This window comes from Oculina patagonica, chromosome 9, assembly GCF_052425735.1.
Source record: "Oculina patagonica isolate OP01 chromosome 9, crgOcupat, whole genome shotgun sequence".
Taxonomy (NCBI): Eukaryota; Metazoa; Cnidaria; class Anthozoa; order Scleractinia; family Oculinidae; genus Oculina; species Oculina patagonica.
The window spans coordinates 18,338,496-18,351,737 of record NC_135766.1 but is presented as its reverse complement, the minus strand read 5'-3'; the positions used below and the strand labels follow the sequence as shown (position 1 = coordinate 18,351,737).

Sequence of the window (13,242 nt, the reverse complement as noted above, 5' to 3'; positions counted from 1 at the left end):
AGGGAGTTGGCTTTAACCAAGATGCAATATTAAAATGCGTGCGTGAAATGGGGTTAGCTATCATAAACGATTGCGTCAACGTATCTTTTTATGCTTCAATCAACCCACAAACTCTTAAATTGTTAAACAGAATGAAATGTGTGCTGTGCTCCGTTCGTAAAGGCAATGCAAACAACGAGATGGAGAAAAAATGGCTATGTGAAAATTGACATATGGCCTGTTTATTAAACTCTGAATATCCAATATATTGTGAACTCAAACTTTCGTTACAAACATGTATTGCCGGCGAAGGTGAGGGCAATAAACCGCCTTGCAAGACCTTGCAAAGCAAGAGCACGCCCCACCCTAGCACAAATTCCATTCAGGTTTAAGATATTATACCACAGGATAAAATTTCTTTGTATACATAATTAAATCTCAAGAAATTAAATACTGGGTTCTTGAAGTTGCGCCGCCCCTGCAAGCAACAACATCTAACCTCTAGAAACTAAATTTAAGAAACAGATTTGAGAGAAGTTATTCTGATATATTTTTTGAAAGCATCAGATTTCCATATTCCCAAGTTCCTTATTTGGGTGTCAGAAAGACATTGTTCAGCTGCAAAAGTAGCGGCACCAACACTGAAGCTGTGACCGTTGTATCTACTGGCATCCAAGTTACATAACTTAATAATTGAGGCAAGCCACTTAGCGAAATCACTTCTCAAAAACAAGCTGCATGCGTGCACAAACGGCAGAAGATGGCGAGATCATTTGTCATCTCCATGCTTTGTAGTCCCATAAGGCACGCTGTTTAAACCAATGAGAACGATTGTTAGATTGGCACTTTATTATAAAAAGATAATACCTGCTAAAATTCCATTAATCGTATACAGCGGCTGTATTCTAAAGGATATCGTTTTTGCAAAAATAAATGGTTTTATGTAGCTTGTTTCGTAAGTCTTTCCCAGCTTCCGGTGTAATTCCCTTCTACGATTACTTCCGGTCACATTTTTGCGGGCTCTTAGGCTATGCAAGCGTGGTTACCTCGCCCTTTCCAGCATGGCTTCCAAATAGTCAAGAAAATCTCCCCCTCCCTCCACTCCCTCCGTTCTGTCGTTGTTGATTTGGGTTGGCGGGTTCTCCCTCACCTTTGCTGGGATAATAGTTTAAGGTTTCCATATTTTAAGCTTTCTATACTTGATACAAAAAATAAACTGCCACACCCGTTGCCAAAATCTGCCAAATGGTAGTCTTGTCTTTCATTATCCCAGCAAACAGAGCTTTGCCAAAGCAAAACATACATACTTGTTTATATGCATAGCATTTAATCTAGTAGGAACAGGATACATAAATGTAGATTATGAATAAGCTCTCTGTATTCTGTATCAATAAACGAGATGTTTATTGGCCCCCCGGGGGGGGGACTCGCATATGAAAGTGACGGGGATGCTCGTCGTCTCGCTTAGGGGTGTAAATTTCGGACTTTTGGTCTCGCTTAGGGTGTTCCGGGAAAAAACGCCCAAAACGCCAATATTTTTCGCCATAATGGTCTCGTTTAGGGTTACACACGAAGAAATATACAAATATAAACTCCATTCTTAGTTTTTTGGTATCTTTTAGGGGTCAAGAAAGGCTTGAGCCACACCCAGATTGGTCTCTTTTAGGGGTTCTTTTCAAAATTTCCAACGAGCATCCCCGTCCGTTTTATATGGGAGTCCCCCCCCCCCCCCGGGTTATTGACACTGGTCACAAAATGCCTCACAATTGTTTCAGTGAGATTATGGTGTAAGTGATAAGACTTTCGAAGTTAAATCAAAACGGGTGCATCACTTTTTTTTCGTATCGCTGCCAAATATTTACAGCCCACGTACATATAGCTACCTACTATTTGTATCAGGTACAAGAGTTAAATAACTAAAAAACGTCTATGGCTTTATTTTTTTAACAGCACGCACAAGTGATACGATATTACAGCATGATAAATATGGAATAAACAACCTGTTGTTTTCATGTGCAAAATCCTCTACATATTCTATCATAGCTGGCACAAGTGATAAATACAATTATTGTCGTCAAACACTTTTTTGCAAGCACAAGCAATATCACATTTTCAAAAAAACAAATATGATTATAAAATGGATGAATAATCCTTCAGTGTTCAGGCTTTAGCTTTTGCCGAAACTTGTAAAATGTTTTACATATCTTTATGCAAGAGGAACGAGAGCTACATGCATATACTCTGATTAAATATCTAAAAATCGAGTAGATAGAACTGATAAATACATAATATTAATTCGATCGGGTGTATGTTTCATGGTTATACAGGGATAGAAAATAACTCTGTCTGTGTCCATTGGTCACATTTCTGGTCGTTGTTCTTGGCGCCCTGAAGACTGTTATCCTGCTCCTCCTCTGTGTCATGATCAGCTTCGTAGACTTCTTTAAGAGTGACATCGAGTGCGCCACTGTCTCGTACAGCAGTTTCAAATGTAACCATTCCAAACTCTCCTGTTTGTAGCTGCGTGTTGAGGACGTTTGTCCCAGCCAAACCGCGAATTTCCCCCTGTAAATCGTTGAGAGGGAGAAGCAGAGCCAGGCAGCAAGTAAACGACCAGTGTGGATTTTTGACCCATTCTTTGACGTAACCATACAGGTGTAAAGCGTACTGAACTGGAAGTAGAGGAGAAAAATTAAATTGGAACAACAATTGTAACATGAGTAAACGTGTTTGCATATAATTGTGTCAGACGAATTTTACGGTTCGAGGTTCAAGAGGCTTTACTCCATGATGCTGAAACTATATCAGGAGCTATTGCTTACATTACTTGGTAATTATCGTTTTGTTTTAAAATTGTGAAAACTTTCCCCAGCAAAGGAAAACATATCTGTTATCTCACTCCTGAATTACAGTTTTTTGATGGACCAATATGTGACCATAATCACGTGACGCTGTAGCGTGCCATTTAGGGAGCTTAAACGAAATATGAATGTAGGTAGGTAGAAAGGTAGGTAGGTAGGTAGGTAGGTAGGTAGGTAGGTAGGTAGGTAGGTAGGTAGGTAGGTAGGTAGGTAGGTAGGTAGGAAGGTAGAAAAGGTAGGTCGGTAGGTAGGTAGGTAGGTAGGCAGGCAGGCAGGTAGGTAGGAAGGTAGGTAGGTAGGTAGGTAGGTAGGTAGGTAGGTAGGTAGGTAGGTAGGTAGGTAGGTAGGTAGGTAGGTAGGTGGGAGGTAGGTGGGAAGCAACAATATTGTCAAACTCATAACCCTCCAACGTTCACAAAAGAAGGAAGGAAATAAAGGAAGAAATCAAACAAAAATCACCTTACCAACAAGTAGGCCAATCACCATCGAATTTGCTGCGAACACCAATATCTTGAACAAGATGGCGTCGGTATCGGGCCCAATCCAGCCAGTTACGTTCTCTGAAGGAATTTTACTCACCGATCCAATAACCAAGTTTACCACAGTTACGGCAAGAGATGCTGCCATTAATTTGTTTTCCATACTGTCTTGAATGGGCTTGATCCAGGAGAAGACGATCCCATACATTCCGGCGATAACCAATGCCAAACCAATGTAGGACCTGCTCTCTTGTCCTACCAAAGTCAGACCAGATGTAAGGATCACTTTACGGGTCGTTTCAACCAGTTCCCAATACCACGAACGAGCTTTGTAATTTTCAAAGAGAAAACGCAATCCATTTATCATTTCCTTGCCAGAGGTGATATCCTGGGATTTCTTCGCGTCTTCTGTGGCTGACTGTGCTCTTCGTTGTCTCCAAAGGGCTATAAATGAGGCAGCCGGAAGGGCAAAGATATAAGCAATAGAAATGTATGCCACGACAAGCATGTGATTGTACTTTTGGCCGTCACATGGTACACTGTAATCTGCTTTCAGGTACTTGGAACACACCGCTTCTTTGTCGTCTCGGCAAAGCTTTCTGCAAGCAGGTGGAAGGACATTGACTGTCTTCGAACACGTGCTGAGGTATGTCACGTAAAGAAAGAAAAACACATTTTTGTACACAAGTTCCTTTGATTGTGAGACTCTTCTTGACTTTTCTTCTTCCTCTAGGCTGTGATTTCTCGAGATGATCAGTTTATGCAGACCATAACCGACTCCGGCTAAGCAAATGACAGCAAAATTCATTGCCGTCGTAGCGAAGAGGCTTCCAAAGGCATCCAAGTGTAATCCGGGGAATAGGCACTGGATAGGTGCTATTTGCAGGACATTCAACTGGAGAAATCCCGAATACTTTGCGATAGTTTCAAGAGAACCTGGCCATTTGATGTAAGAAAACAACTCCAGCAAACCGTAAGTGACCTGATAGAAACCAATTACGATCTTCACCTTTGAAAAGAACTTATCTATCAGAAAGTTTTCTTCTTTCTTCCTAATCTTTCTTCTGCTCGTCCACACAGAGACGGCAACGATGATTAACACAATGATCGTGATAATCGATAATTGAGCTATAATCCACTTCTTTGACGGGCATCGTGTGCAGAGTGTCAGCTGTTTATAATATCCTGAACTGCAAACACTGCAAAGTGGACCTTCGTAACCATTCTCACACGGGGAGTCTAGACCACCCTTGCATGACTCATCTGTTGGGCATTTATAAGGTGTTGGTATCGGAAAAGGGTATTGTACATGAAAAACATCTAAGGCTGGCGAAGATGTCAAGAGATTTTTAATATAAAGTTTGTAGCGATCATTGTGACTCTTGTTTCGCCATTCCCACCAGTGACCAGATTTCAGTGAAGCATAGTCATCTTGGCATTTCAGTCCTCCTTGGCCACATTTGAAACATTCTTTGAACATGTGGGTTCGATACTGTCCCTCCAGGCATTTACAAGCACGGTTTCCAGCAAAGAAGTCAGTTTCTGTACCTGTTGAAGATTTTAATAACACCAAGGACAATGTAATTAAACTGTAAATAGATTTCAATGTTGGTATTATTTTATGTATTTATGCGAGTTGTTTGTTTCCTGGTTTTGAGTAATTGCGTTTTAAACGTTTTTGCGTCAGGTCATATAACATTGATACAAGTCACAAATGGGAGGACTTGGAACCACTAATTCACGAACTTGTTCGACTAAATTCTATATTTTCACCGCCTTGAACATTTGCCAAAAAATGCGGCTCGTTTCTGGTAACAGTACTTAACAGGATAGGGAAATGACCAAAGAGAAAGGAGGAAAGGATAACCTGCAAACACTGACAAATTTAAGTTAAGCTTGGGTAGTAAAATACCATAGAAGTCAAACTATTAGAAACTTAACAACGTTAAGAACGTCAGTCTGTCAATATCGACAATCCCAGACAGAACCAAACATTTGAACGTCAAAAAGAGCAGTTTGGTGAACAGTTTTCGGAATTATTGTTGTTTAAAAGTTCAAGTGAAATCTGGGAAAGTAAATACCGCCCGACCACGAATGAAGTCGACACGAAAAAAAAGAGAACTTTTAATTACCCGAACTCATGTAAAATCATGCGATTACCTTTACTAATTTAACATGTGCCAAAACACTAATTGTTATTCCGACATTTTCACAGGTTGATTTACGAATTGATGCCAGTGTATACCAACATTGTTTTCCTTTTCACCCTTTCCACATGGATTCGCCACTTTAAATGCCATTCGTGTTTTAATTGTCAAATAATTTATGTTTCCTGGTTCTTAAATTAGCTAACGCTGCAAAGAAACGCTGACGAATAAAGATTGGTCTCATTACAAGGTTCCCTAATTAATCTTTCTTTATTTAAGGGACAAGACTTGCAATCTCCATGTTGTTTTCCTGGTGTTTTGTCGTATGCAACAAACGAACCATTTGGACATCTCTTGCAAGTTTTGGCCACGAAGCCGAGGGTGTCAGAGTAGAAACCTCCTGAAAAAAGGACAAGCACAATTTTTGTAATGAGAAAACGTATCGTAATTTATTATGTTATAGATCTGGGGTTATGATATAAGATAATATTTCAACTCCAAATTTGCACACACAATATCATGTGGTATTGATTAAAATACTCGTTTCATAATTCTTAGGTTTGGTACCCCTCCCCCCAGTGCCTTTCTCGACAGTATAAGACCAAAGAGTCTTATATACTGTTGTTAACAAAGCAATTATTTTTTAAGTGCCAATTTGCAATAGCGGACAAGTTTTGTAACAATTGGTAGATTTCATCATTAATGTGTCAATTGTTACAAAAAACAAGTGCGAATATGTTTTTGAGACGCAAAACTTGTCCAACAATTCATGACAATAAAGAAACAGTTGTCTTATGATTGGTCCTCGTTGCACGCGCGATACATTTTGTCAAACAATCGCAAAAACAAGTGCTAACAACTTGTCTGGACTGGACAAATTTTGTCAAAACAGAAAAAAGGGGCCGCTGTCCTGCCCCAAGGCAGGACAATTCATGACAATCTGCATTCTCATGCCCCTTATAATGCCAGATAACAATACGTTGTTGATTGGCTGTTGTGTTTGGCCCGAATTGCAACGAAACAAAAAAGAACTCAAAAATTGTTCCGGTAGTATGCACCGTGATGTCGCTGTTACTATTATAATTCAGCTGCAAAACCATTCCGCGATTGGCAAAGCATGTTTATAAGTGAAGTGTTTGTCGCAATGTGAGAGTGAAAAAAGAAAAAACGTCATCTTGTGGTAACTCATTTTCTACTGCATGAGAACATGCTTACTTTAACTGTGAATTGTTTTAGAATTTTTTCACCATGTGGTACTGCATATTTGATGTTTGCCCACGACGGCCGTGCTGAGAATTGTGCAGGGATGCTAGAAGCAACTGCAAAGCTATTGTACTAATTATTTAACCTTTTGTTCTCTTCAAGATGTCTCTGTCTTGTATCGACAATTTTGCTTTTGTCAAAAATGTCATGAGATTTAAGACTTTTCCGCTAGTTTTTGTCTTAACCTAGACAAAAACTCGTCACCGGTATATATAATAGACATCCAAATTGTTTCGAATAATGAAGTCAGGTTACAAGTATCCTTTGCTCATAACGAACTAAGATTAATTTACATTTATATTACCATAGCTTTATTTGGTAACTGACATTACACACATATTACTAGATCAACAGGAGGAGTTCAGTAGAACGTACCTGGAGGGCATTTTTGACATCCTCCTTTTCCTTTAGTGGAAGGATCAACAAATGTTCCCAAGGGACACGGTATATATGTGTTTTTATCGCGATATTCATCTTTTAGTCTGAATCCCGAAGCCAAGAGACTGGAAATATAGGCTTCCGCTTTTTTGAATGTGGGGTCTCGGACAGTGATACCTTCTGAATCGGAAACGAGAGGATTCCTAGAAGAAAGCAAATATCTTTCTTTACAAAAGGAGCAAACGCAAGTGTTTCTTTCCATAAATCAATCATTTTGTAGATTGTTATACTGATAGAAATAACGAATATATAAACGTTTGACACTTATCACTTTTCACAGGCAGCCCCGACGTGCTGTATGACCAGCCATACGAGCCGCATATATCAAGATTTATAACGGCGTAAACGGATATAAAAATCTTAATGTTGTGCGTACCCTCCCACGATGTGATCGTCTTAGTCGCAATAGTACAATTAAACTTCGGTAATTTTCTGACATTCTCTGTCTTTAAAAGTATTTGTATATCTTTGTGTCACTGCTATAAATTTCGCTGAAAACTCAGCCTCGTCAGGCATGTTCCGCCATCTTGGATTTGGATTCTAGATGCCCTGGTACTCAGTGTAAAATGCACCAAGTGTCTTGGATAGTCCACCTACTTCATGCAAGGCCTCACATAGAGTGCCACATCATATTTCTCCTTCGTCAGGCACTACTCTAGAAAGTTTTACATAATTCCACTCCTCGTGTTGATGAGGGATCTCTTTGCCACTCGGTTGATTCTCACGCTCTCTGATTACCATACACCCCAGTCAAAGACATTTTGAATTCTTCCTTTCCATGTTTTTCTACGCAGTTTCCATAATGCTGATTTCTCGTCTTGGTTCTCTAAACCCTCTGTGTACTCTATGCCTCTCGTTTAGGCAATTCTGGCTGTCTCACCAATGTACTTATCTTCACGTCCCTGGCATTCAACCTTGTACGTCACACCGTGTGCATTACAATGCAGTTCCATTCGACTATCGTATTTTCCGGAAATTCAAGGTGGTTTGTTGCCAAGGTCCCCAGCCTTTTACTTTTTTTCTTTGGTGGATACTACTTCCGGAGTGGAAAAATCGACAAAATGTCGTTAAGATCGGCCAGCACAAACAGGGAAACTTTGAGATAACGGTAGGCAGGCTTTATTCAACGATATTTCTATTTATTTAAATCCATCTAGGCCGCTATAAATCTTATAATAGAAACCCAGCCATGTTCCATTGGAAATCCGCGAATCTGATTGGGTCTCCCATTGTTTTCTATTTACATAAAACACGACTGGGAGCGGGTTGATTCTTAGCATAAAACTATGCGTTTTAGACTGCAATCCTTTAGATTTTATACTAAAAAAAATGCGTCCCGTTAACAATTCACTCATACAAAACTCGGTCTAGTGGTCTAATTCTTAACTATATACGGCTTGTAGGCTGGTGAACTATTAAAGAAACTTCATAGAGCACTTCTGGGCTGACGGTAGAGTAATTTAATCACGTTTTAATTGGGCTTTCTTCAGTTTAAAAACTATTTACAAGATGAAAAAGTAGAAAGCTTACTCTACAAGATGACATAATTTTTGTTGGCTGTGACGTCATATGACGTCACGGACGTCATTAGAGTCGCTATCTTAGATCCGCCATCTTGGATTTTACGGTGTTTTAGAAAGTCAGGGAATATAACAGAAATTGACGCAAAATCAAGCCAGAAAGCTTATGGCATGTGCAAAAAAATCGGTCCGCGATGCGTACGTGTGGGGGCTTGATAATTTCAAATTTGATTCTTCTTTTTTGTGAATTCATTTAGTACATTCAATTACCTTAAGGCTGCTATTTATTGCGGCAAATAATCTTTGCGATTTTTTGCAAATTCATTCCTTGAAAATTTATGAGCAGCAGGTGATTCAAACATTTCTTTGATGCACATGATAACAGATAAACAGCGGAATGTCTATTACATTGATATAAGATATTTTCGCCTTACGTTATTAAGTATGTCTCAGTAGCACACTCGGGTAGGCATCTGACTGGGGAACGAGAGGTCGTGAGAGGTCCCGAGTTCGATTCCCAGAGGAGACAATTTTTTTTCTTTTTTTCTTTTTTTTTCTTTTTTAACCAGTAGCACTAAAATGGTTTGTTTATTATATCGCTCCGTAGGTATGCATTGCAGAATAATTTACATATATCAGAACATATAGCCATATAGACTGATTCAAGTACAAATGTATTAAATTGTGCTGTTTCATCTGAAAAGCTCCTCCTTTTGTTCCCAACAAGCAGCCACGCACTCGATTTTAGCCAACGCTCTGGTTTCTAGATAGATCCATCGTTAATGAAGCTTATGTGAAACCCGATTTAGTTTTCGAATATTGCTACATGTACGACGCTAGCTCGACAGATACGAAAGAGATCGATCATTACATCGCTTTTGCGGCTCTCAATATTGGCTTGCGTAAGCGTAAAAGCTCCTCTTGAATTGATGTGCAACCTGCACAGACTTCCAGCCAAACGAAATGTTGGCTAGTATGACTTCGTGAGCTGCTGTAATGACGAGCAACTACAGGAACAGCTGAAATCAAAACAGTACAAAAAGAAACGACACGCCAAAATCCAATATGGCCGATTTCTACTCGACACGCTCATCCCCAGGCTCTCTCTCATTTTCTTTCCCGTCTCCGGCTTCAGGCTCTTTCGCAGAAGACCGCGTGACACAAGCAAACCCACGCACAAATAAATAAATAAATCCCTCAGTCGACGACAATGTGCGGGCTTTGCCCCCACAAAAACCGTACATTTCTATTTCAAAAAATGTTAAAATGTTAAAAATGACGATTTTTGAAAAGAACTGCTTGTATTTATGACGTTGCCATGGCAACGTTAAATATCATTTTTGACATACCAAAATTTCCGCAAACCGTACAATGGTGAAAATGAATGCATTAAAGTTTTTTTATTGAATAGAAACACGATAATTACTAATTTTGGAAACATTGCCTGTCAAAAAAGCCGTTGCAATAGTGACGTATAGTACCTGACAAACCAACCTATCATACCAAATTATTTCCAGATAAATTTAAGATACAGTCGCAAATTTTGGCAGCATTTGGTTCAATATTAAAAAAAGTTATAAGCGTTCAAAGTCAGCGCGGGCACCTCCCCCCCCGCCCCTCCCCCCCCCCCCGTTCTGGATAGGGTTTACTTTCTATGTAGCTTTTATATAAATATACAAACAAAACGAACCATCTATTTATTTATTTTTTCCTTCTTTGAATTTAGATACTGACAGATATATTATGCAATTCTGGTATTTCAGTGTTCTAACAGTTCGATTCGTCATCAGCCTGGAAAAAATAATACGAAAGTGTTAACATTGTAGCTTTATATTCTTCCTTATTGTTAACTTTGTAAATTTCCACCAATAAGAGCGCTTAGAAAAGCAAACGAGGACACGATGGCTTCGGTTGTGTCGTGTTTACTCACACGGAAGAATTACCGCCTAAGGGCGTATTGTAAGCAAAGCAATTAGCACATAGGAAATAGCATGTATACAAAAAGCGTCACTGTTTCGCAATTCTTCCGTAATTCTCATTCTCGTTCCCGCCATACTTATCACTTATATTATTATGCACCGTTCCGCCAACCGGAAACGAAACACTATTTATGTTAGAAATAGCCACTTGTTGTGTTTACGGACGCATTTTGTGCATGGATTTAAGTCAAATGACTACAGCCTATTACTCTAAGTGAATCTCCCCTATGGTTTGACCTCTCATTAGCGGACACCTCTCGTAGGCGACCACACAGGCTTAGCATTTTTGTGTTCTCTTACGGCAGGAATCACTGTGTACATGAAATTACATTTTAGAATCCATGCCACCAAGCCCAATGAATGATTCAAGGTTCAGCATCTTTAGCTTCGTCCTTAACAAAAACCTGTGGAAAGAAGAAATTAAATATACATGTCTAGCGCAGGATGTCATGAAAGAAGCATAATTTTTAGATATCAGTTTATATTGCTGAATTCAACGCTGAGAGCAAGGGAAATACATGTTTATTCCCTCAGACGTACAAGCAAATTCGTAACCCCCAGCGGATATTTAATTATTAACCGCCTGATTTTAAGCTTATCAAGCTTGTTGTTGTTGTCGTTACTTTTCACGGTCCTTGAGGGGATAGCTTATTTTAGATGGTAGCTACGAACCCCATTTTTAAACTAAATTTAGTAAACTATCAGTCATTTGGAGAGTTTACTTACACTGATAAATGCGGAACGCCAAGCCTGAATGCTTCTGGTTCGATTGTCTCTATAGGATTATCCGACAACATTCTCGAAAAACAACAGCAAAATAAATAACTATCAAGCATTGGAGTTAATAAGCGACGTAGTTTAGAATAAGCTAAACATTTGGGAGACAAGCGTGACCGAGTGGTTTAGTACGCTGGTATTGTAATCCGGAGGTCCCGGTTCAAGACATGCCCTTGCCACTAGCTGGATTTGTTTCTCGGAAATTCTGAGTTCAAATCCTCGACCACGCTTTGTATATAGCCAACTGGTCTGCCGCCTGCCAGTTTGGTTTTTTAACCTTGTCATTTTCATTTAAAATTATTTGTTTCCTCTGTTTCAGTGGCATGCCTGTAAACTAGCTATCTCGTTGAGATATGAAGCTAAGCGCATGACCACTTTATACATATATTTAATATTATTATTATTATTATTATTATTATTATTATTATTATTATTATTATTATTATTATTATTATTATTATTATTATTGACCGCATGCTTATATGTTCTAAGAAGAACTTTATATATAAAACACACAGGCAATGAATACAAGAAACTATAGCTATCAATAAATATAGCAAACTAACCCATTAGAGTGGGTATGAGGCACGTCAAAATTAATTTACATTAAATAAAAACCCTGCGTTTGCCCAACAAGATGACGCAATGTTTTGTGTCATGACGTCATTAGATCCGCTCTCATGGGTATCACTGTTTTCTTAGAAAGTGAGAAAATATATAACGGAAAGTTCATAAACATCAAGCTTAAATGCAAAGGAAATGTAAAACGATGCAAATTTGTAATTGTGCTAAAAATCACCCTGAAAAAAAGATTGCAAAATTATATAATTGGGCAAACCTGCATATCGAAAATTCCGAGGGTAATGAATAAGCAGCTACAGAAAGTTACAGCATCACAGAAGAAAAGTCCTTTTTTAAAATTGCTATCGAGTGTTGGGGGGGGGAGGGGGAGAGGAATCCACCTTCTTTTTAATATCCGAATATTGAGAAGGAAAACACCCCCTCCCTCCTTCCCCGACCAAGAAAGATCATTTTCGTTCGATTGTTTGCCAAATGCTGCCTTACAACATTCCAAGAAACTACGTCGCAGTTCTCCTTGTAGTACTCGTTGTTTTACTCGTACATGTATACTGACCTAGATTACTGGTTGATACTCACATAACCTGGTATCTGTCTTGCCCCGTATGCAGATTATAGAAGGCTCGATATGGAATATATTTTAAACGGTTACCGTTTAGAAATCTAAAAGTTGACAAAAATAATTTAGAAAATAAAAGAAATAACATTGGGACTTCCGAGATGTATGTCGGCTGTAGGATTTTAATTTCTATGTAAAATATATCGGTTATTGAATTAGAGTGTGGTAATGAAGACTGGATATTGGCCAAACTAATTTTGCGGGTTTATGGCCCGAGACGCAGTCCAAGAAATATGCAAAAATCAACCAACCTTGACCAAACAAGTTTGGTCAAGTTTTTTTGCAAATGACCTAAAAGGGCAGCAAACAATTTGACCAAATTCTTGATCATTTTCGAACACTGAAGAGGAAGCCCAAAAAACAAAAAGGTAAATATTCGATAATTTCATTGGTCTGAATTATTGAAGAATAAATGACTAGTTCTGAATGGAATCAATAGATACACAAAACTGTTCGAGGAACATTTAATAGGTGCTTTTTTTAACCTTATAAGAAGTCCAAACTCACTTAAAGGTTTAAAATTAAAGTTCTAAAAAGGATCGATTATTAGGGCAAGAATGTGTCATGTCATCTGGCAGCTGCTTTTGATTTTTGAGCGCTT

The 13,242-nt window shown here is 38.8% G+C and overlaps 2 protein-coding genes across 3 annotated transcripts in view; both read right to left on the bottom strand.

Moving 5' to 3' along the window:
• Positions 1-808: 808 nt before the first annotated feature.
• LOC144666330 (cysteine repeat modular protein A-like) lies at positions 809-12,612 on the bottom strand. 2 transcript variants are annotated; one of them, XM_078527732.1, is made up of 8 exons: positions 12,602-12,612; positions 11,393-11,464; positions 10,996-11,070; positions 10,422-10,478; positions 7,105-7,310; positions 5,743-5,866; positions 3,305-4,869; positions 809-2,651 (listed from the first exon to the last, which is right to left on the bottom strand). In XM_078527732.1, exons 2-8 carry the CDS (start codon positions 11,461-11,463, stop codon positions 2,299-2,301), a joined length of 2,451 nt encoding a protein of 816 aa, XP_078383858.1. In that variant the 5' UTR covers position 11,464; positions 12,602-12,612; the 3' UTR covers positions 809-2,298. The 2 variants fall into 2 exon arrangements, with proteins under 2 accessions (XP_078383858.1, XP_078383857.1); XM_078527731.1 differs by lacking the exon at positions 12,602-12,612 and having other exon boundaries at positions 11,393-11,837.
• The window catches only part of LOC144665000 (uncharacterized), a 37,615-nt gene continuing 36,694 nt past the window's right edge, over positions 12,322-13,242 (bottom strand). Inside the window, exon 8 of the mRNA XM_078526188.1 lies at positions 12,322-12,685. Within this exon, the coding sequence (XP_078382314.1) occupies positions 12,598-12,685 (88 nt within the window). The 3' untranslated portion in view covers positions 12,322-12,597. The remainder of the gene's footprint in view (positions 12,686-13,242) is intronic.

Coding starts and splice junctions, on each gene's coding strand:
- LOC144666330 (XM_078527731.1), bottom strand. CDS start 11,502: ATGCTTGATAGTTATTTATTTTGCTGTTGTTTTTCGAGAATGTTGTCG. Junction 11,071..11,392: donor GGCGTTCCGCATTTATCAGT/GTAAGTAAACTC, acceptor TTCTTTCCACAG/GTTTTTGTTAAGGACGAAGC. Junction 10,479..10,995: donor GGTGGCATGGATTCTAAAAT/GTAATTTCATGT, acceptor TATTTTTTCCAG/GCTGATGACGAATCGAACTG.